Genomic DNA, 23,582 nt, shown 5'->3' with positions numbered 1-23,582 from the left:
CCTCTTTCTGCTGTGTTGACTGTCTTCATCAGCAGTCTGTATTGAGTCACAAAAGTTAAATATTTTCTCTCGCAATTCAGTACTTACAGCACATGAGCCGCGTGTGCACGAGGGACTTTATTAATGATGTAGTGATCAAAACAATCGATTGTTACTGAATGACATTTGCACCTTTTTATAAGCTTTATGAACAGCGACAATCAATGCATTCACAATATGGACATACTGAGATACACAGTAGGAATGTTGACATTGCATTACGGAACTGCATATGATTGTGTGCGGACAGAGAGCGTCCTGATGTCCTGAGACTCCTGTCACTGTGTCAGTGCTCTTTCTCAACAAGGAGAGCAGGCAAACGACCGTTCATTTCACAGTTCACCTGTATGGCTGGGTCAGATTCAACCAGTTACAGGAATTAATTTATTGTATTTTGACGGACAGATTAGATGCACAGTGGGGGAAAATATCATTGATTTAGAATGTCAGACAGCCCATCACTAACATTTTAGTCCTGTCACGTCTTGTTAATGAAAACAAAACATGAGTTTTTATTCTCAACTGCAAATTGCATTGGTAATTTCAGTCTGATACTGGAAGTTGAGTGGATAGGGTGTCACGCTGTACAACGTCGCTGTTATGGATGTTTGACTTGACATTGGATAAGGACAGGGAGTAGCTTCGTTATTCCTCTTGGCCTTTATACATACTTACTTGGTTGAACAAGTTAGTTGTATTGCTTTGCGCCACAGACACAGGTTTCATTCACTCTTTGCAAAAAAAAAATTCTTGCTTAACATCACTTACCCTAAACCTGAATTACCTCCAAAGAACCGATGATGAGTCGTTTTGTTTAGCTTCAACTAGTGATTTGCACGCTTCCTTTTTTAGCATAACAACAAGCAGCGTTTAAAACACGACTGAGTGTTAGTAGCCTACATGACATGTTTGTACAAAAAACACTTTAAAGACGTAACAGTTAAGTATATTTTGACATTGTAATATAAAACAACAAAGAGGCATTCATGAGGACAGCTACGTATCTCTTCCAATTTTCAAAAGCAGCTGTAATTATGACAACTACAGATGCATTGAACGGAAAAGCTGATCTATGTTGTTTACTCTTCCACTCTAAGCTGCTGCTGCAAGGTGGCGTTCATGACGCGACATCCCAGCTTTGAAGCCAAAACCTCTCAATCGCCCCCTGGGGGAGTGGCTGTTAGTTAGGAGGAGCTTGATTTAACATGCAGATCAGTTTTCTACAAGTGGAGCATGCATTTTAAACGTCAGGATCGCCGCTAATAAATTATTGAATAGTGGAAAGACAAAATCATGCAGCTGCGCGATTGTGCAGCCCTAATTCAAACCTAAAGTGTCCTATACTAAACGGTGGTCTTTTACTGAAGTTGGAACAAAGGGTAGTAGCCAAAAGAGTTATTTGATGTTAATATCTAAAAAATTTCCTCCTTATGGCTACCCATGAAAACAATGTCATAATGTCAGATTAGAAGTGAATGACAGGTAGAGGGAAGAGATATAAGAAGGAACTGGATAGGTGTAGAAGAGATGAAAATACAGTATAACAATTAGTGGAATGGTCATGAGGGAGATGACAAAGAAAAAGTGGCAGACATTCTGGGGAAAGCCTGGTTGGGAGAGACGGCACTCATCCCACTTTGGATGGTGCAGCTCTTTTGTCTCGTAATATGGCTAAGTTTGTTAGTCGTAAAACCTGACAAGCCAGAGTTGAGACCTGGGGTCCGTTTCACAAAGCAGGTTCAACAAACTCTGAGTCTAACCCTGAACTCTGAGTCGATCTACTCTGAGATAGGAAACTCTGAGTTTTCGGTTTCAGAACAGCTGATCAGAGTTAGTTCAATCAACTCTGAGTAGGTTCACCCGGAGTTAAGTGCGTGCACGCTGACTGTAAAAAGCCAGCATTAATGGAGCCCCGACACCACGATTCACCATGGCAACGGTACACAAAAAGAGGTCCTCCTACGTCACACCAGTGGAGCTCGAAAAACGAGCATGTTTTTAGAAAAACAAAGTAACACGGCTGCAGCTGCAAAAGAGAGAGAAGCGGCGTGGGAAGAAACTGCTGCTCGAGTTAATGCGCTAGTTTAAACTGGTCTATTTATTTAATACTTAAACACGACCGGAAGCTAAAATTTATATTAATTTAGGAGCAATGCAGCGGGAGAAAAAAACATACATGGAAGCACTTCAATCATATTTTAAATATTAAACTAATGAAATATAATTCAGTGGCTGTTTAAATGTGCATTAGCTTTATCCCTAACATGATGCTGACTTCGCATACATTATAATTTATGTTGATTAAACTGAATGTGTTAGTTTAAATAAATAAAAAAATTCCAATAACTTAAGGTGTCTTATTTGAGTGCTCTCGGCAGTGGTGTTGGAAAATCTAAAAATGATGACTTTGACACAGATTTGTCTTTTGATTTTTTTTATCATAATTATAAAAGACTTTTGCAAAGGGATCAGAGCAGCACAGAGACGCAACGTTTCTTCTTTTAATTCGGTAACCGCTTAAACACACGCGTGAGACGGGCTGAAAGAATGAGGAAGTCGAATTGATAGAATATAACAGAATATAAGAGAATATAAAACCGAATCGGTTTTATATTCTAGAGGGAGGAGACAGAGCGAAACTCTGAGTTTCCTGAAGAAAACCTGCTCGCGATCAGGTTAGGTTCATAGAGTCTGTTACTACGGTAACTGACCGAGAGCTTAAGTTACCTCCCTTTGTGAAACGGAAAACTCAGAGTTTCCCTCATTTCAGGGTTAACAGACTCAGAGTTTTCAATAAACCTGCTTTGTGAAACGGACCCCAGGAGGCAGAGCTGCAGTCCTACACGCTCCTCTGCACTTCCCTGCGAGCAGTTTCCCAGCCACAATGTTAATGTTATAGAAGCTGTGTCTGCCCCCCAACCCAGGCCTTTTATCACAGTTAATTCAAACTTAGATAAAAAGGAGTAAATAAAAATAAATTTAATTAAAATTAAAACAACTGAAGAAAAAAGTATGAGAATTAAATGTGGTCTGTTAAATATCAGATCTATATCATCTAAAGCTCTATTAGTAAATGATCAGATCATATTGATTTACTCTCTTTAACTGAAACTTGGCTGTGTCAGGAAGAATTAGCTGAAATGAATTGTCAGAGTTTTTATCAGATTTAGTCCTGAGTAGAGATAAAAATTATTATAGGTGACTTCAACATTCATGTAGATGTTGATAATGATAGTCTTAGCATGGCATTTATGTCTCTATTGGACTCTATTGGCTTCACTCAAAGTGTAAAGCAGCCTACTCACCGCTTTAACCACACCATCGACCTTGACCTAGCTTATGGCCTTGAAACCAAAAATGTATGTGTCTTTCTACAAAATCCTCTTTTATCGGATCACTATTTACTAACATTTGATGTCCTATTAACCAACTACTCTCCAGTTAACAAAGATGTACTCACAAGATGTTTGTCTGATAGGGCTGGAGCTAAATTTAAGGAAGCAATTCCAGCTGCTTTTAATTCTTTAACATATCTCTTTACTACAGAAAGCTCTTATGCTAATGTTAGTCCTTCTCAGCTTGATCAGTTTGTTGATAGTACTGCAGGTTCACTGAGAAGTACTCTAGATTCGATTGCCCCTGTAGAAAAGAAGATTATTAAACGACAGAGGCTAGCTCCAAGGTATAACATGGGAACTCGTAACCTGAATCAAGGTGCACACAGGTGCAGACCCAGGGGTGTCTCAAAGTTATCCCAGAGGGATAACCACAAAATCGCAGTAGCGATAGATTGGAAAGGGGAGGAAAAAGACAACGAAACTGTATAGAGCAGCTACAGGCTTCCTTAATGAAATAAAGCACTAAAATGATTAACTAAATCACCGCTGCCAAGCAGCTGACTCAAAACCAAAATTGTCCAGGAGACCCCGAAAACTCGAAGCTAAAGGCAAAGGCTGCCCGGGAGGCCTTTGCAACCCAAAAGGCTGGAGTCACACAAACTCTCCAGCACCCCAAATTATTCCCTGGAAAACAGGCAATTGACCACAAATACACACAAAGTTCTGAGTTGGTGAACTAGAGAAGCCACATGGAGAACCTCTCACTACCTCTGAAGGTGAGATAATGAGTCAGCACAGAGCACTGGAGACTCCTGGGCTTAATCAAAGCCAATCAGTGCCACACACACCTGATTGCAGTGAGTTGATTCTTTCACCACTCTCACAGGGCCAAAAGGTTGAGTGCCCTCACAGCAGCAGAGAAAACCGCGCTTTTCAGACTGGACAGACTCGTATATGTTCCGTGATTGTGGCGATTATTAAGCACGGACATTTTCTGACACTGTCACTCCGACTCCAGGCTGCAGATTAGTTCAAACACTTCATTGATAAACCTTAGAGTTACACAGAGCTACATCAGGCTTCATCATCATGACTAGTTTTCCTCTTATTTCCGCAATTCTGTTCTTATATGTACCGGTATGTGCCCTCTCTCTCTCCCCCTTGCTCGCTCTCTCCAGCAGTCCGTCAGTGTACAGTGCATTTGAATATTATTTATTTCACAGTAATTGCCCGTTTTAAAACTCACTATGACTCACCATGAGAAAAAGTGTAATGCAGCTGCATTTAGGCAAAACATATAGTAAAATGTGGCAAACATGAAATAAAATATAATGTGAATCCCCCTATTATGGTAAAATTCTTGATAATTCTGTGAGGAGGCAGAGAGATAGCAGCTTACGTAAAGAGGTAAAGCTGTCTCTCTCTTTCATTTGATTTCTACATGGACAACATTATACTACCAGTAGAACCAGACATTATATAACTTGTTTTCATTTACAAATAAAGACACTTCCATCACAAACTGGGGCATAAAATAAACTAAAAATACAGGAAATAAAGGTTTTGACACTCAAAATTTCCTGGGAGAGACCCCCCAGACCCCCCAACATACAAACACACACTATATTTCCTTACCAATATTGAAGTATTTATAGTTATTATTGTTAAATTATGGGAGCTCTGTGTAAAAGTTATTAGCGCTGTTGTAAAAAACTATTTATCCTAATTGTATTTTCTTTATTTGATTTGACAGACGTTCAAAATGTATAAATGTATGGTACTGAATCAGACATTATGATGTTCCGGACCTTTGCTTGAGAAAAAAAACCTTTAACTGGACCTCTTTCAAGTTTAATTGAGTACCCCTGCTATAGACCTATATCTAACCTCCCCCCCAGACCCCCCAACATAAAAACTTACTATATTTTCTTACCAATATTGAAGTATTCATTATTATTATTGTTAAGTGATATGAGTTCTGTGTAAAAGTTTTAATAAGCATTGTTGTAAAAAGTATTTAGCCAAACTGTATTTTCAACAGACATTCAAAATTTATAAATGTATGGTACTGAATCATAACGCAGGTCAGACAATATGATGTTCCGGACCTTTGCTTGAGAAAAAATTCTCTAACTGGACCTCTTTCAAGTTTAATTGAGTACCCCTGGTATATATGCTTCCTCTAGGTAATATCCTGAGGAAACAATCCAGACTGCAACAACTATTAATATCTTCTTCTCCAAAGTATCATTATTATTGTTGGTAATGCTAATAATAGACCTGTTGACATCAATTGTTACAATTACTATTATCAGCCTTTATCATTACTATGCCGTTCTTGCTAATTCATTATTATAAGCCTTTTATCATTACTATGCTTCTATTGCTAATTCATCCCTATCAGCCTTTCATCATGACTATGCTGTCCTTGCTAATTTGTACACTTTGTACCATTATTATTGGCGTTGTAACCATAAGTATGTATTATCTGTTGTTGATGATGATGATGACGATGATGATGTAGCAAGGACATATGTTGTTGTTGTTGTTGTAAAAAGAACATGTGTTGTTGTTGCTCTCTTTGCCTGTCTCTATCCTGCATCTCCATTTATCCCACTTTTCAGCCTATGCAGTTGAGGCAGATGGCTGTTCAACATGAGTCTGGTTCCGCTCGAGGATTCTGCCTGTGAAAATGATGTTTTTCCTTGCCAATGTGCCGAATGTTGCTAAGTGCTACTCATGGTGGATTCATGACTGAACAATGGCGGCGCGCACAGACGCAGCGGCTCGGAGCTCTTACAACTTTGTGTGTATATTGTGCTAATTCTTTTTCTTGGGAGAAGGGTCTTGCACCATTTTTTTGCACTTAACTACATCATTTGCTATGCAGTGTATGAATGCTCCGAACAGAATTTCGTTGTTATATTTACTATGACAATGACAATAAAAGGATTGAATTAAATGTTGGGTCTCTCTCTAAATAACAAAACAAAGAGTACGGTCTAGACCTGCTCTTGAGATAACTTTTAAGATAAAAATGTTTTGAAGGCCTGGTTCTCTCTGCAGTTGAGGTACAAAACCTATTAGAGATTTAATAGTACAGCATGTACTCTTAGAGCCAGACACAAAAACTACTTTTTGTCGATATTATCTTGGCCACAAACTGCAAACTTACAGGTAAAAAACATGGACCTCTGTCAAGAGTCAACTTGCAGGTGTGTACTTATGTTACCAGTCACTAGCTGGTAATGAAAAAACTTGAGTCAACTTACAGATGTTTGGAACATTTTTGTGTTTGTGTGTGCGTCCATGCCTTGTGTCTGAAAGTTGAGTCTCCTCATCTCCACAGGATCTGAGAAATTGGCCAGTATTGAGTCCTTCACCCCAGCCATGTGCTCATCCTTATCTGGAGATGTTCGTTTCCTATGGTAAAGAAAAAGCGTTGTGATGAGAGACAAAGTAATCAAAATAACTTAAAGTAATTACATTAGAGTGGGGACCATTTAAAGGGAAGTAACAAAAGTTGTTAGGAATACTTAGATGAATCGGTTCAAATCAGGACTGAAAGCAAGTGATTATCCACAACAGTCTCTAACTTCTGTAGTACTTTATCTCAGAACAGGAAAATGTCCTACATAAAGCCTTTGTTGTTGCTTGTTTTTTAAGCCATCATCTGCTACATTGTTATAAAGACATGTTTTATCACAAAACTATTAAGCTAAGCAATAGGTATAGTTATTGCTAAAATAACAAAAAACTACAGAAACTAATCGTTAAACGTCAAAAGAGGAACAGTGTGTAGGCAACAAGCTGTCCATAATGAATTATTTATCATAATCAGTCTAACTGTTGTTATTTCATTGGTCCTCATAATTTTCAGTCAGTATACTAATAACTTAAGTGAATATCATGCTAAATCCAAAGTTCATTGTGTGATTTTAGTCCTAAATGGAGGACTCAACTAGGGCATCTATTTCTGCATTATGTCACAGCATGTAACACCACAACCCTTATACAGAACTGCTAAGGTATCCATCAAGTCCTATATTTCTATCTCACAACATGTGGATGTTTCAGACTCTGAGAGGCTGATAAAATATGTACAGGTGTAGCGCAATGCTTCTATCTGTGCCCGTATCTGTTTATGTTACAGAAATATCTGTATTCCAAATGTGCCAGAAGCAGTAAGGGCTTAAATCTAAAGCTGTTAGAAATGGTCTTGTCTGCTTCATTTTCTGCATTAAATAGTTTTCTTCTGCAATTCATACTGGACCCTCTAGTGGTCATTTGAGTGGGTCCCAAATAAAATGTTTTTTTCTTGGTGAATTTTAATGTCAAACTTGTGTTTTATTTTACATGGTTATAACTATGGCTCTGTTAATGTAGAAAATGTTTGTTAGAATTTAACAAAAGCAATCCCAAATCTGAAAACTTTAGCCCTATTGAAAGTTTCAAATCTCTGAGTCAGATAGCTTAAGTCATCCACCACTTAAATTTAAGGGTTTTTTTTCCTGTTTTTTGCTCAGTTATTTTCACCTATTAATTAAAATATGTACAATAACATTTAAAACTGTGATTCACTACATAAATACTTTCACTTCATTAGACTCTATACATTTTGTTTTCTTGTTGCCAGTGAAAATACATTTTCACAGGGCACATCCCAGGACATTTAAGAAGGATACACTTAGTGCAAGAAGCCACAGGTCGAAGCTTATTACTCTATGGCAACATTCTGTGGAAAAATTCTTAGAGCCTGTATAACCATCTTGAAGGTGAAAGTGAAATATATAATCAGAATGAAGAACTTAGAACCTGTGTGAAAAACATATATCAAGTAGAATGTTTGAAATCAATCTGCTTTATGCTAAAAAAAATTTTTGTTTAACTGATATTTAAAAATTCACTCTAACCTCTGGTCACAAATAACTGCATCACAAGTTAGATGTTTTCCAGACAACAGCAGACAATAGCAGGGGTTTTTTACACAAGTAGAAACCAGACAACACCGAAACCAGATATTTAAGGGCTAAAAGATACGTTTGGTTGGCAAGTTTAAAAATAATCAGAGACTAGACCTAATATTAAAGAATGGGAGTTTCTGTATATCCGTGAGCCCGCATCAAGTGGTGCATCCTTGGGGAACATATGATCATGCTCTGTGAATGCCTATTCACTCGCTATTGCCCGGGCTTAGATTCTGGTTGTATTGTGGTTCTGTTTTTGGACTCAATAAACCTTGTTGCATCAGATCCTGCTTTTTCTCACCTCATTTTTGTGCGACTTCAGTTACTTTTAACAGGTTTTTTTATGCAGATTTTAGATAGGTATAGAGTTTAAATTGTCAGTGTTTGGAGAGGCCCAGGCCTCATCTGGCCCTTGGTCTGAGGCCTTTTCTGGTCAGGTTGTTTTAGACAACTCCCAGCATGCCTGCAATTCTCTGGCTATTCAATTGGCAATACAGTGACGCCTCCGCCCTGCAAGCTCCGCCTATCAGATGTAATTTGTGAAAATTGGCATACCACACAATACAGACTGTCCCACCATCGAACTTGAGTACTATTTTGAAGTAGTCAACCATAATCTAAAACAATGCATGACGTTACAAACAAAAGAGCAGTTAATTACTGCAATCAAATTGGGAGCGCTTAAATATCAGAATGACTAAAGACAACATAAAGATAAAATCAGAGTTAATGGCTACCCATGGATGTTGAGATTTATGTGCAAACAATTGGTTTATGAACCCTAAGATGCTATTGCTATTTTCTTTGTAGACAATCCAAGGACATAAGTGGAATGAGGGATTCCACCTCCCAGCACTGGTATCCCAGCCAATACCCATTCCCCAAAGGCAAGCTCCCTAAATGAAGTGATTCCTGTGACCAACGCATATAGCACACCCATTGTGATGCAAGGATATATGGAAAATGCCCCAATGATAGGAGTCCAACGCAGCCCCTAAGTGAGCCAGTGGCCCAAATATCAGCAAAGATATCAGGCAGGAGCAGGTGTTTCCTTTCCAGGTCCATCCCCCAGGGTTGAACTGGGTCAGGCTGACATCAGAGGATCAACATCAGGCCAAGTGGCAGGAGGGGCCGCTGGGCCATCAGAGGGCGGTTTCGAGATGTTCATCAGGCCAGACCATACCGTAACAGCTGCTACAGGGAACCTTTTCGGGGTACACCACTGTGGTGCCAGTGGGAACAGCCAGACCACGGACTCCCCACGTAAGGAGGTCCGCAGCAGTCTAGCCAGCCCAGAGACAAAGGACTCCAAGGATGACTATGCCCCCCCACATCACCAATTGACTCAGCCCGCAGTGCCACCTCCCCAGATCTGGAAATGATGAGGCAGCTCCTACCTCAGGAGGATGGGTCCTTGTCACCCGCAGAGCAACCTACATCATGATTATAATACAACACTGGGCTCCAACACAACAAACAGCACCTCTCCCTCTTTGTCTTCGTCCTCTCTCACTCCTCTCTCCTTCTTCCTGCAACAGCTACGGCCTTGCTCGAGATTTCAGCGCGAGACTTTTCCGTGAGTGAGACTTGGTTACAGACAACAACAGAGAGCATAAGGTAAAGTAACATGGCTGCCACAGTGTTGTCAGACACTTATTATAAGGATCTGAGCCTGTCAGTAGCAAAAAAAAGCGCTTTTAGTTGCTGTATATTGGCTTATGCCCAGTGCCCCGTTTAGTTACATTGTATCTCATTTGGCGGCTGGCGGCCGGTGCTCCCTCCCTGAATGCTGGATCTATTTCAATAATTGTTGTCTCCACTAGTCACTTACACACAAACACATGGGAAAATAGGGTCTAGGTTGAAAAATCCCGAAGTTATCCTTTAATAACCTCATGAGTGTTTTAAGTTGAAATAAGATCCTTTATGTCACTAAGGCTAATACAACATTTACTTCTTCTTCATAATCTTAGCACATGGTCCAGATGAGGTGATTGCACGTTATAAGACAGTGTTGAAAGCCTTCAAGAAGAAAAAATCAGTTGCTGTTGCATGCAATACCATTGGAGTGGATCAAAATACAATTGCAAGTTGAACGATCAGCATAGAAGAAGGGAATAACTTGGCGACTTTGCCGGGAAATGTCTGGATGCCATTCATGGACATTGAGGATGCAGTTCAGGCCCTTAAGAAAGCAGGGAAACTGTTGCCTGTAGGGAAGGGGAGTTTCTGAAGTGCCCTTAGACGGGGAAAACGTGTCTATGTGCAATACAAATTTTTTCTTTGTTAAAAAATACCTCAGTTTTTATGTAACAATTGCACTTTTTTGTTGATGTAACTAGTGCACGGCCTGTTTTAGTTTGTTTTAGATAATTCACTTTGTGGCCGCATGTATCAAACGATGCATATTTAAAGTGTTTAATTCAGTTTTTATGTAACAATTGCACTGTTTTGGTGACAGAATTAGTCATGTTTGATATAACCTTTTTAGGAAGTGTTTTATAATGTACAAGTGAAATACTTCGTTGAAAAATTAGAAAAATTCAGAGGAGCTGTCTGAAAGTGTTTTTAAAATTTTATTTTGATGTAATAATTTATTCACATGTTATCAACCTTTGCCCCCCATGTAGTGCTTATTACAAATGGGAGCTGCAAAAAGCATTTAACTGTTAAGTGCATAATAAGGATTTATTAACCTCAATAAGTCACTGTTCTCGCTTTAGATCCAGTAGCTGCAAATAAGCATAATTAACTGTTAATAACTGCATAATAGAGGATTTATTAATCTCAATAAGGCACTGTTCTCGCTTTAGATCCAGTAGCTGCAAAAAGCATAATTAACTGTTAATTAATTAATAAGAAAAAATTAATAAGTGCATAATAAAGGATTTATTAACCCCAATAAGGCACTGTTCTCGCTTTAGATCCAGTAGCTGCAATTAAGCATAATTAACTATTAATTAACTGTTGATAAGTGCATAATAAAGGATTTATTAACCTCAATAAGGCACTGTTCTCGCTTTAGATCCAGTAGCTGCAAATAAGCATAATTAACTGTTAATAAGTGCATAATTAATTGCTAATTACTGCATATTAAAGTATGTATTAATCATAATAAAGCAACTGTTAAGCATAGTAAATGCTTAACAAAGGCATAATAGGTAAGTGAGTAAGACTCAATGAATAGGTTTGTAATGCTATTATAAACAATTATAATAAACTTATAAGGCTTTTATAAACGCTCATAAGCTGCCTATAAATTGTTTACAAGTATCTCATGAGTGCTTATAAATGTCTCATAATCTAATAAAAACATGATAATAATACTATTATTAACACTTATATAGTCTTATTAATGTATATTTAATGTTAATAAGAATCTTATAAGGACTTATAAGGGCTTATTAACTGTTAATTAACGCTTATTACAAGGACCTTAACAAAATTATTAAGTTACTAAGTTTTAACTCTGAGAAAATTGTGTTTTTGTGGCATTTGTACTGTCGCTATAATGGCGTTTGAGCTAGACAGGTTTGTGAAAGACCCTGACACTCATCATCTCTTCGGTTGAGTTGCCTATTAAGCAGACAGATTTATCCTCTGAGGGAGATCACGAAAAGCAGGGCGATTTGTGGCTGGAAGAACCAGAAGCTACTGAAGCTAAAGCTTCAAGGTTGAAGGAGCTATAGTTAAAGCTGCAGCTGAGAAGACTTGAACTAGAGATTAAGGCAAAGGAAAGGAAGCTGGTAAAGGAAAGAGGCTCCACTGTTATGCATCCTTTGCCATTTTACACTGCACCATGCAACGCTGGTACCGCCTTAGTGTATGTTTACATAGGGTTCCGGTGTTGCTGAACCAAATGGGAGGTGACACCTGTGATATGTAACAAAGCAGCGACATCACCAAAAGTGTGCCACTGTGTGTGCTGGTGCGCCAAGTTACTGCAGCTTTGAGGAGAGCCCTTTTTAAACAATTTGTTTACCTGGCGAGTGGCGCACGTCTTCAGGAAACTATGGACAGTTTTGCCGAATGGAGGTACCCAATGTGTGCTGGTGCCATAGATGGAACACATATTCCCATAATCGCCCCCAATGACGAAGGACCAACCTACTACAATTGGAAGGGGTGGCGCTATATTGTTCTTCAAGCTGTTGTATCATTACTTGCTGCAAGATTTTGTTTTTAATAGGTCACTGATTCTTGAGACATAGGACAAAATACGTCCAGCAGTTTTAACTGCTATTAGGTTTAAAAATAAAATTATTTTCAATTGTAGATGATATGAGGGATGAATAATAGAATGTATTCAACACAAGTATATCCTTCAATTTCATTTAATGATTGTTTGATCATTATTATATATGATCATATTATATTAAACCAATGGCACTTACTTACGTCTTCTCAATACATCTAAAACAGCGTGTCCCCAGACAAGGGTTCAATCATTCATATGCAATAAAATGGATGAAAATGTTTTTTTTAATGGTTAAAAAGAGCTTGTTTCATTAAAAACAACAATTAATAACATGTCATGTCAGAGCAAAGTTGTTTGTCAATGACACATTCATGATTTTTAAGGTTTCAAAGTTGTGTCCCCACTTTTTTTCAACACCGTCAGACATTTCATTAAAATCTAATAAAATCAGGCAATATTAGGGACAGCTGTCATCTCTGCAGAGTGCATTAATGACAGACAGGCTCTAGTAAGTTGTATAGTTTTAGAGTATTTTAAATTGTAATGTTAAGATTTCATGTGTCACAACCATGATGTGTCAACACCGTGTTCCAATTTCCAAATTGTTTGAATTTTTTAAGTCATTAAAGTCTCCTGAAGTTGCTTCCATCAGCAGCTAGCATCAAGCTGAAAACAAAATGGCTGCTACATGAAATCCATTTGTTTTGTGAAAGAAATGGCTAATATATCAACTCCGTCAGATGTCGATTCAGTCAGATTTTCTGTCTGACGGTGGTGACAGGCCGATGACGAAGTTGACATTCAATGTGAAGGCATCGTGTTTTTGTGGTTTCAGGTCATTTTCTTATTTATATTATTAGAATATAAATATTGTATTAGTTTATCTAATAATGTATAAATAATAAATACAGCATTTTCTGCTTTTTGTTGCTTTTCTGGGGTCAGTCAGGGTTGGGTTGAGGGAACTTAGGGCTTAAAGAACATAATGCATGATGAGGGTACATAGACACACCTCTCTAGTAGGCTTTAGGAAAATATCAAAAATATTAAGTGTTCTTTTTTGTGTCTTAGTCCAGAATGGCTAGGTAACATCTGTCAATGTAGGAGTGCAGAACAGAGAGTATTTAAAAAAACTGAGAGAGAAAATCAGTTCACAGCCAGAATTAAAGTGGAATATCTAAGACAAGAGAGACAAAGATGGAAACAAAAAGTTGAGGAAGGAAAAGTAAAGCAAATTAAGGAGAACAGAGGAAAAGGAGAAAGAATTGGAGGCATAGTCAGAGAGAATCAAGAAAGCAAAGACAAACTCAACCAACACCCCCAACACCACCAGATAGTCCATCATAGGGATACACAATATTATCGGCACATTATCTGTATCTGCAGATAGTGGCTTGAAAATTACATATTGATATCGGCGTATGTCATTTTATCGCTGATATTTTTCGCTGATAAAACAGCGCTTTAATTATGCCTAAATGCTCGATGATCCCTGAAAAAGCTTGTTGTAATGCTACGACATTAACTCGGCGCGATTGTGCGCATCCACTGCCTGCACCACAACTCTTCCATCAAGCATGAAGAAGGGTGCAAGATGTCTGTGGTATGGCAGTTTTAATAGCCTGTTAGTCTCATTCATGTATGTTACTGTAAAAAAAGAGTTCACTATTTCTATTTCAGTTGGCATTAATCACTGTACAATTGTACAATGCACTTAGTTTCACAGACAGATCTCAGTTTATGCATTTGTTCTGTGCAGTGATAAAATTTGCCCTAGTTGTGGCTGTTGTCAGGATTGTGCAACAGAGAGAATGTTGCGTTTGAAAATACCAGCTCTTCTTCAGGAAACACTCCAATTCCACAAAGTTCTAATGAAAGAATTCATTTATAAAATGTAGTTGATAGTTAAAATGACCGCCGTCAGATATGTGTCAACTCCATCAGGTCTATGTCACCTCTGTCAGAGGCGCATTTTCATAATATTTTATAATGATATTTTATATTTTTTAAAGAACTGTTGTTAATATGTGAAAATGTAATATGTCTCCTAACATGAGAATATGTTTTGAAATCTTAAAAACATTTTGATTGCTGTTGAAGGTAAAGTTAAAATTCTGTCATGTCTCGTCATTTATGTTAAGTTCACACCTTTCAGTTCAATCCTGTCTTTTGTGTTTCCCATCCTGTTTTATTTTGTAGTAATGTCTCTCCTCTCCTTTCAGAAAACTTCACTTTCTGTCCTGATGTGTTTCCCGCCTTTGTGATTGTCGTCCCCGCCCTCATTGTTTCCACCTGTGTCCCATTACCTGGTGTGTGTGTATATATAGTCTGTGTCTCCCTTTGTCCTGTGCCTGTTCGTCTTGTCATGTTAAGAGATTTTGGATCAGTCAGGTTGTTTGTTAGGATTTTTTTGAAAAGACCAGTTTATCTAGTTCGTCTTCCTTTACTAATTTTTCCAGCCTAGCTGTGATTTTGTTTTGTTACTTTTGCCTTTTATGCCAGTTTCATACTGTGATTTTTGGTTAATACTTTGGCTTGTTTTTTACTCAAATAAAGAGTCTTTTTTGTTGAACTTTTGAGTCGTGCGTCTGGGTCCTTTACTTGGTTCTTGTCAGTACGAACAGGCCAGTTATGGACCCAGCCGACTCTGAGGCTTTGAGGCAAGCCCTGAAGAAGCAGGGAAGCCGTCTGCACCAGCATGAGGAGCAGCTGAGCTCAATCAATCAAGGAGTGATAAGCCTTCACAATCGTCAAGGAGAGTTCCAGGCCTCGATTACAGAGCAAGTAAGCGGCTTGACTGAACAACTGCACCGTGTGCTTGCTCACCTCGGATCCACCACCACGCCACCCACCTCTACCACACCACCTGCCTCTGCTGCTGCTGCTGCACTGGTTGCTGCTGCATGCTTCTCCATGCCTGCTCCACATCTGGCTGCCCCAGAGAAATTCTCTGGCGACTCTGGAGATTGCAGACCTTTTCTGGTGCAGTGTGATCTTCATTACAACCAGAACCCTGCTGCCTACCCCACTGAACAATCCATGGTGGCTTTCATGATTTCCCATTTAACAGGAAGAGCCGCAGCTTGGGCAACAGCCGAATGGTCAAGAGACTCACCCATGTGTAAATCACTGAAACAATTTACAGACACACTTCGGAAAGTTTTTGACCACACGACTCCAGGTCGTGAAGCAGCCCGAGCATTAGTCCACCTAAAGCAGAACCAGCGACGAGTAGCAAACTATGCCATAGAGTTTCGGACACTCGCAGCAGACAGTGGGTGGAATGACTTAGCACTTCATGATGCCTTTTTGCACGGACTTTCGAAACCAATTAAATACCAACTGGCCCCGTTAGACCTCCCAACGGACTTAGACTCCACCATCGCAATGGCCATCCGCATTGACAATAGATTCCATGAACGAATGAAAGAGAAGCAGATGAATGCTCCTTCTCTGCCTCACCACATGGGGCGCCCCATCCGTCCTCCCTTGGAAGGAGGGCCACGATTGTCACGTCCAGGAAACCCAGAGATGCCAGCAACTTTCAGTGGCTTGGAGGAGCCAATGCAGCTGGGTCGCACAAAGCTGTCTTCAGCCAAACGACAGCGCCGTCTACGGGAGGGAAGGTGTTTTTACTGTGGGCAACTTGGACATCTTCTGGCTGCCTGTCCGGTAAAAGACCAGGCTCACCGGTGAAGAGGAGGGCACTGGTGAGCCGACTGGCTTCCTCTGACTACCCTGCCCGCACGCTGACTAAGGTAAATATTGAAATCAGGAATCAGACCTTTGCACAGGAGGTACTAGTAGACTCAGGGGCCGACGAAAGCCTGATGGACTGGGGGTTAGCCAGAAGACTGGGGTTAAAATACTCACCTTTGCCACAGCCACTAACAGCTAGCGCCCTTGACGGACGACTGTTATTTGATGTTTCCCATGTAACTGAGCCACTCAAGATAACCATTAACCAGACACATAGTGAACAAATCAGTTTCCATCTTTTTGATTCTGCCCAGCATCAACTTATTCTTGGGTTTCCATGGCTAAAGAAGCACAACCCACACATTAACTGGCATTCAGGGAAGGTAGAGAGGTGGGGGGAGGACTGCAGACTTTCATGTATTCAGGGACATCCGGGCATGGTAAAAATGAAACACTATGTTTCTGAGAACCAAAGTAAAGACTTTCCTGACTTGTCCAAAGTACCGTCATGTTATCTTGACTTGAAGGAAGTTTTTAATAAGACCAAGGCAACCTCCCTACCACCACATCGACCTTATGACTGCACAATGGACTTACAGCCGGGTGCAGCTATCCCCAAGGGCAGACTATACTCCCTCTCGGGTCCGGAAAAGGAGGCCATGAAGGAGTACATCACGGCGTCCCTCAAGACTGGTTTGATCCGTCCGTCATCTTCAACAGCGGGAGCTGGCTTCTTCTTTGTTGGAAAGAAGGATGGGACACTGCGCCCGTGTATGGATTACAGCCCATTAAACAACATCACCATCAAAAACAGGTACCCCCTCCCACTCATGTCATCAGCTTTTGAACAGTTGCAAGGAGCAAACAGTTTCACAAAGCTAGACTTAAGAAATGCATATCATCTTATCAGAATCGGGGAGGGGGACGAATGGAAGACAGGCTTTAACACCCCAACGGGTCACTATGACTATTTGGTCATGCCCTTCGGCCTCACAAATGCTCCCGCTGTGTTTCAGACCTTTGTAAATTATGTTCTTAGAGACTTTTTGAACCTGTTTGTTTTCGTTTATCCGGACGATATACTGATCTTTTCTTCGGATGAAGAAACACATGTTAAGCATGATCAGGTTAAAACGGATCCTGCAAAGGTCAGTGCAGTGGCCAATTGGCCAACCCCCACTACAAAGAAACAAGTTCAACAATTTCTTGGTTTTGCTAACTTTTACCAGAGATTCATCAGACACTTTAGCTCAATAGCAGCACCTTTGCACGCACTCACCTCTGTTCATGTTCAGTTTAAGTGGAATCCACAGGCAGAGGCGGCCTTCCAGAAGCTCAAGAACATGTTCACCACAGCTCCGATTCTCACCGTCCCTGACCCTCACCGCCAGTTCATGGTGGAGGTGGACGCCTCCAACGAGGGCATCGGCGGCGTCCTATCACAACGATCTGCCAAGGACAACAAGCTCCACCCCTGCGCCTTCCTGTCACGTAAGTTCACCCAAGCTGAGAGGAATTATGATGTGGGGAACAGGGAGCTGCTGGCAGTTAAGGAAGCGTTGGAAGAATGGAGGCAATGGCTGGAGGGGGCTGAGCACCCGTTTCTAGTGTGGACAGATCATAAGAACTTGGAATATATCAAGAAAGCAAAAAGATTGAATTCACGTCAGGCCAGGTGGACTTTGTTTTTCAATAGATTTAATTTCACCTTGTCAAACCGGCCTGGGTCAAGAAATGCCAAACCTGATGCTTTGTCTCGCCTTTTTCAGTCTGAGCCTGTTGCAAGGAACCTGAACCCATCCTTCCACTGAACCGTGTAGTCGGAGCGGTGACTTGGCAGATAGAATCCGTGGTAAAGCAAGCAAATGGTGAGAACCCAGCACCTAGGGACTGCCCACCGAATCGGCTATATGTGTCTAAGGCGGTGAGGTCACAGCTCATCCATTGGGCTCACACCTCCTTGCTTACCTGTCAACCAGGACGGTGGTGGACAGATTCTCTAAAATGGTTCATTTTATCCCTCTGCCAAAGTTGCCGTCTGAAAAAGAGACGGCAGAAACCATGTTGTATCATGTTTTCCGAGTTCATGGATTTCCCAGGGATATCGTGCCTGACCGCGGTCCACAGTTCATGTCTCGGTTCTGGAAGGAATTCTGCACACTGATTGGAGCCACAGTAAGCCTCTCCTCTGGCTATCATCCGCAGTCCAATGGGCAAACGGAGAGGCTAAACCAGGAACTTGAGACCTGCCTACGCTGCCTGGTATTGCAGAACCCCTCCTCCTGGAGCAGACACCTCATGTGGGTGGAGTTTGCGCACAACTCGCTTCCTACCTCAGCCACCGACCTGACTCCATTCCAGTGTGCTTATGGATACCAACCACCACTGTTCCCTGACGGAGAGAAGGAAGTAGTGGTTCCCTCAGCTCATGCTCTGATCCGTCGCTGTCATAGAGTTTGGGCTGCTGCACGCAGAGTTCTAATGCGCAGCTCGGCGCGGATGAAGAAAGCAGCTGATCGGCATCGAGATCCGGCACCAGCATACAAATCAGGGCAGAGAGTGTGGCTGTCCACCAAGGACTTGCCTCTCCATGTGGCATCCTGAAAACTAGCTCCAAGGTTTGTGGGTCCATATCCAATATCCAAAATTGTTAATCCTGTGTCTGTCCGCCTTCGCCTCCCCAGGTCCCTCAGAGTGCACCCTACCTTTCATGTATCAAAAATCAAGCCAGTCAGAGAAAGTCCGCTGGTTCCCGCAGTCAAGCCCCCACCACCCCCCCGCATGATAGACGGAGGTCCAGTATACACGGTGAAGCGTCTACTGGCTGTCAGGAACCGAGGACAGGGGAGGCAGTTTCTGGCAGACTGGAAAGGGTATGGACCAGAGGAACGATCATGGATCCCAGCAAGTTTTATTGTTGACGAGGACCTCATTAAAGATTTTGTTTTGTTACTTTTGCCTTTTATGCCAGTTTCATACTGTGATTTTTGGTTAATACTTTGGCTTGTTTTTTACTCAAATAAAGAGTCTTTTTTGTTGAACTTTTGAGTCGTGCGCCTGGGTCCTTTACTTGGTTCTTGTCAAATTCTATTACTCAGTCCAATAAAAAAAAAACACAGATGAAAATCTTTATAATATAAAAAATATAACATTTTGTTTTGGGCCCTGTAAGCCTTGATGAAACATTTTTTTTTGTCATAGTTTTTATAGGTGTAGCATAATGTGAGTAAAAATGAATTCGTGTTTTTGGTGTCTGACGGTGTTGATATAAAATAAGTGATGGCAAGGCAAAAAGCATATTTTATTATAAAAGACAAAAGATGGGAGGTTGTATCAAAGCATATCTCAGTAGCTAAGGACATGGCAGATACATACATGTAGTTTAATTAGTCTGATCATAAGGTTTTATTTTTTCAACTTTGAATCCTGTTTTGTCCCACTTCTCAAGAATCAGTGAGCTTATTTGTAATTTTATATGACTTCTTAACAGTTAATATTATGCATGTAGAATATTACTGATTTCATCATCTTTGTTTTTGTTCACAGATGTGTATGTTGGATCCTCGAGTTTTAGCCAACTTGCCCATCTACAGAAAAGCTGAATAGCGAGGCGGGTACCTGTTTCCACGCGAAGTGCACATAACCAATTTTTGAATGATGTCTATGTAGATACTAATGGTCAAGTTAATTTGTTCATAAGGAATGCATTCCCGCTGATTATATAGAGTGTTATTTATATATTTTGTTATACACAAAATGTATTGAGATTATGTCAGAGGTTGCTCCAAGTGCTTTTCCATCTACTTTGCTCTGTACACAGAAATCTATAACTGTTAATGAAGTGGTAATCTCTATTAGGTAGGTAGGGACGTGGATTTCAGGGACGGCAAGTGTTCTGGTTTCCGTTTGTAGTATGCTTATAATCCGAGTAATCATGACCAATCATGTATCAGCAGGCTGCGGCGTATGCAGGACAGGCAGCACAGTAAAGCTGGCATGATGGAGTCAGAGAAACAATAAGCATCTGTTATTTAACATCGTCACTGTCAGACAACAGCATGTTTTGCACAATGGGAAAGGTTGCCAAAGGCAGGCCAACAGCTATAGAATGAAGTTGATGGGTGGTGGGTTAATTGATGTAACAACAGACAAAGGCACTGACCTTTCTTGTTTGCTGCATCCACAGAGTGCAAGCAGGCAGAGAACATCAAGCAGAGAAAGGATTAATTTACAAGTTGTCAGCAGCTGGAATGCCACAGTAAACAATAAATGCACATGACTGAGCATATTTAGGCACCTTAACAAACTCTCTATACTGCTCCTTTGCTTTTTATGTTATCCACATAATGCTGATGAGCTTCTCTGTCCAGTTTCAGAGAATTGTAGCTTACAAACATCTTATTTGTTACACTTTATTATCACACCTGTCACGGTTTGAGGAATTAAACAAAAAGGTAGAGGACCTAGGTGACTTATTGATATTTACTGAAACACAAAAAAACTGGCAAAAACAAAGGCTTACTGTTCAGTCCAGGTAACAGAAATTCAAAAGGAATAAGGAGCAACCAAAAATCCAACAGAAATAAGAAACACACGGGGAGCCACAAAGAAAATCCAACAATCTTCAGGTAACAAAGAGGATAGACATAAGATATGTGACAAACTGACACAGACACATGGGAAGACAAAGATTAAATACACTGGGGAGGTGAAGCTAATCAAACACAGGTGAGACCACAAGAGGCAGGTGAAAACATGAAGGGCAGGGTAGATAATCAAACAAGCGGGAAAACACACAATGGCAGGAAGTGGATCATCACAAGAGACAAAGTGACAAAGTAAAGCAGGAAATGACCTAAACAATGAAATAAAAATTAAAATACATAACTAAACCAGAATAACACATGACACACACCATCATACATTTAGAAATATTGTTCTTTGTCCATCCTTGTCCAGTATTGGTTTTGCCATTATCATAATACAGTTTTACTTAACTAGCTTTTAAAATGACTCATGTCAATAACACAGCTGAAACTTGAAATAAGATGTTTTTTTGTCTTCACTTACTGATGTTTGTGAACATTAATGTAGGTATCAATGTATGCTCCTTTTGTTTTTATTTTGTTATTATTGTTATTGTTTTGAGAAAATAATAAACAAACAAGAAATTCTTCAAGAAAAGATACTATTCTAGAGGCATGTGAAGGCTTTTACTAAGCAAAATTTACGAAGCATATATATATATATATATATACACACAGTATATGTTTTATTAATATTTCAAATCAATATCAAATCAACATAGTTTGTCAGTGAAACTTTTCAGCAGCCTATAAATAAATATAATGTTAGACTCAAGTCAACAGCAGATTTTCATGTGTTGGTATACAGTCCATTCTTTAGAAATCCATTTCTACAAAAATGCACTGTATAATTAACTGTTATCACTGTAATTATCAAATATATTGACTGGATATATTTTATATACTGTATGATTGCAGTGATTGGAGTTTCAAGAGACAAACATGTTGCCTTCACTCACAGATTGTTTTACAGAGGAGCAGAAGACATATAGAGAGCTCTGCCATATGGTAGAAATACAATCATCTAAAAACAATATCAGCACAACCAATGAGCTTTTGATGAACCACAATTTTGCTCTTCTGAGTCTTGTGTCAATAGTAGACGGTGTTTCAAATTATTGCTCAGCTAGGTAAGGTTCACTGAAAGTTTTCCTTTTTTTCTTAAGTGACCCCCATTGGTCCAAAGAAAATATGAATACAGTGCAAAATGATTTCTATGGGGACTTTATATAAAAAAAATTAAATAGGCAGAGGTGGGGATACTGTACTTATTTGAAAAAACAAAATACAACTGGCTTAACTCTAAAATGACATGCATTTACATACATTTACACCCTTTTGTCTGTCAGACTTACCTCTTAAAGAGTAGAATAGCAATGACTATGATGATAATTAGAATGACAGCCAGGACTGGACCCATCACCCACAGCATCTCTGGGTCCTCAGTTTGTTGGTTTATCCCACTGTGGAACTTTATCATGATTGGCTCAGAGAATGGGCTGGCCGCAAATGTCCTCTGCTGCAAATGATCAGAAGATGATCCAGAATCAGTTTGCAGTAGCAGAGCTTAAAACAGCAGAGTAGATCAGGACATATTATTAAGGCAAATTTAACCAGATTTTACTTAACAAGGCTGCCTTTTTTGTGACGTTCCTGCTTTAATAGTTAACATCAACAAATGTAAATAAATGTGAAAATTTCAAATATATTTGGGAAATGACATGATTACATTTTACTGTAATTGTTATTTATAGGATTGCATGTGAAAAATAAAATTCTATTGATTGATTAATGTTAGCCTAGAAATTTAACAGCACTTAGTGAATAAGTGAGTAAGTCCATCATCTGAATGATTTGCTGTGAAGCGTAAAGAAAGTAAACGGTAAATGAATGGACTGTACTTATACAGCACTTTTCTAGTCTTCCAACCACTCAAAAGTGCTCTTTAACTACATGTCGCATTTGCCCTTTCAAACTCATACACTGATTGCAAAGGCTTTTATGTCAATCTCCAATCTATCTTCTATATCAGATCTATGGACATTCACACACTGAGGAGCAATTTGGGGTTCAGTGTCTTGCCCAAGGACATGTTAACATGTGGACGGTAGCAGTCAGGGATCGAACCCCTAACCTTCCGATTGAGAGGCGACAGACTCTACCAGTGTGACCAACAATGTTAATGTAGCTGAGTTTGTTAATTTTGTTCACTTTGTAATCATGTTAACTGTATTAAGATCAACACTCAATTCTCACTAGTTTTCAAATGGTTTTAAGATAACAAAATCAAGAATGTAAAACAAGATGACTTAATTTTTTCCCAAAGAAACAAAATTATCTAAATCTGACTAGAAAAAATATTGTAATGCTAAATGATGGCAGATGTCACTCAGCATTATAATATCACCAACATCACTAAGCGTTGTAATATTCCACGAGAGCTGTGCTCAATTAACATGTCAGTCGCAGGAGAATCAGAGAAAGGGTTTAAGTCAAGTTTGGTAGGTCCCTGCTCTGATGCTGTAGCTCTGTACTGTGCTGACACTTTTACATGACATACAGATGTGATCTACAATTTTATTTCAATTTTATATATATATATATATTTTCAATTTCAATTCAATTCCAATTCTATTATCAAGCAATTAAAAGACAAGGCTGGTATTATTTAATTTTTTCATTACCATAAAATAATCTACAGAATATATATTTAAAAAATATTAATACATACTCTAAGAGTAGTGTGGGAGGTAGA

The 23,582-nt window shown here is 39.6% G+C and overlaps 1 protein-coding gene across 4 annotated transcripts in view; it reads right to left on the bottom strand.

Annotated features, from left to right (window-relative positions):
* The window catches only part of ptprfa (protein tyrosine phosphatase receptor type Fa), a 220,143-nt gene that overhangs the window by 116,818 nt on the left and 79,743 nt on the right, over nt 1–23,582 (bottom strand). For 3 of the 4 annotated variants that reach the window (XM_069679935.1, XM_069679936.1, XM_069679933.1), the window contains 2 exons: nt 22,183–22,343; nt 6,691–6,800 (listed from right to left, as the gene is read on the bottom strand). In XM_069679935.1, coding sequence (XP_069536036.1) covers nt 6,691–6,800; nt 22,183–22,343 — 271 coding nt within the window. Of the gene's footprint in view, nt 1–6,690; nt 6,801–22,182; nt 22,347–23,582 lie in introns of all 4 variants that reach the window. The other variant, XM_069679934.1, reaches the window with a different exon arrangement.

This window comes from Semicossyphus pulcher, unplaced genomic scaffold (assembly GCF_022749685.1).
Source record: "Semicossyphus pulcher isolate SPU_LCO1_2020_fin unplaced genomic scaffold, fSemPul1.0.p SCAF_4, whole genome shotgun sequence".
Taxonomy (NCBI): Eukaryota; Metazoa; Chordata; class Actinopteri; order Labriformes; family Labridae; genus Semicossyphus; species Semicossyphus pulcher.
Note: the sequence above shows the minus strand (reverse complement) of the source record. Positions and strands in the feature narration are given on the sequence as shown.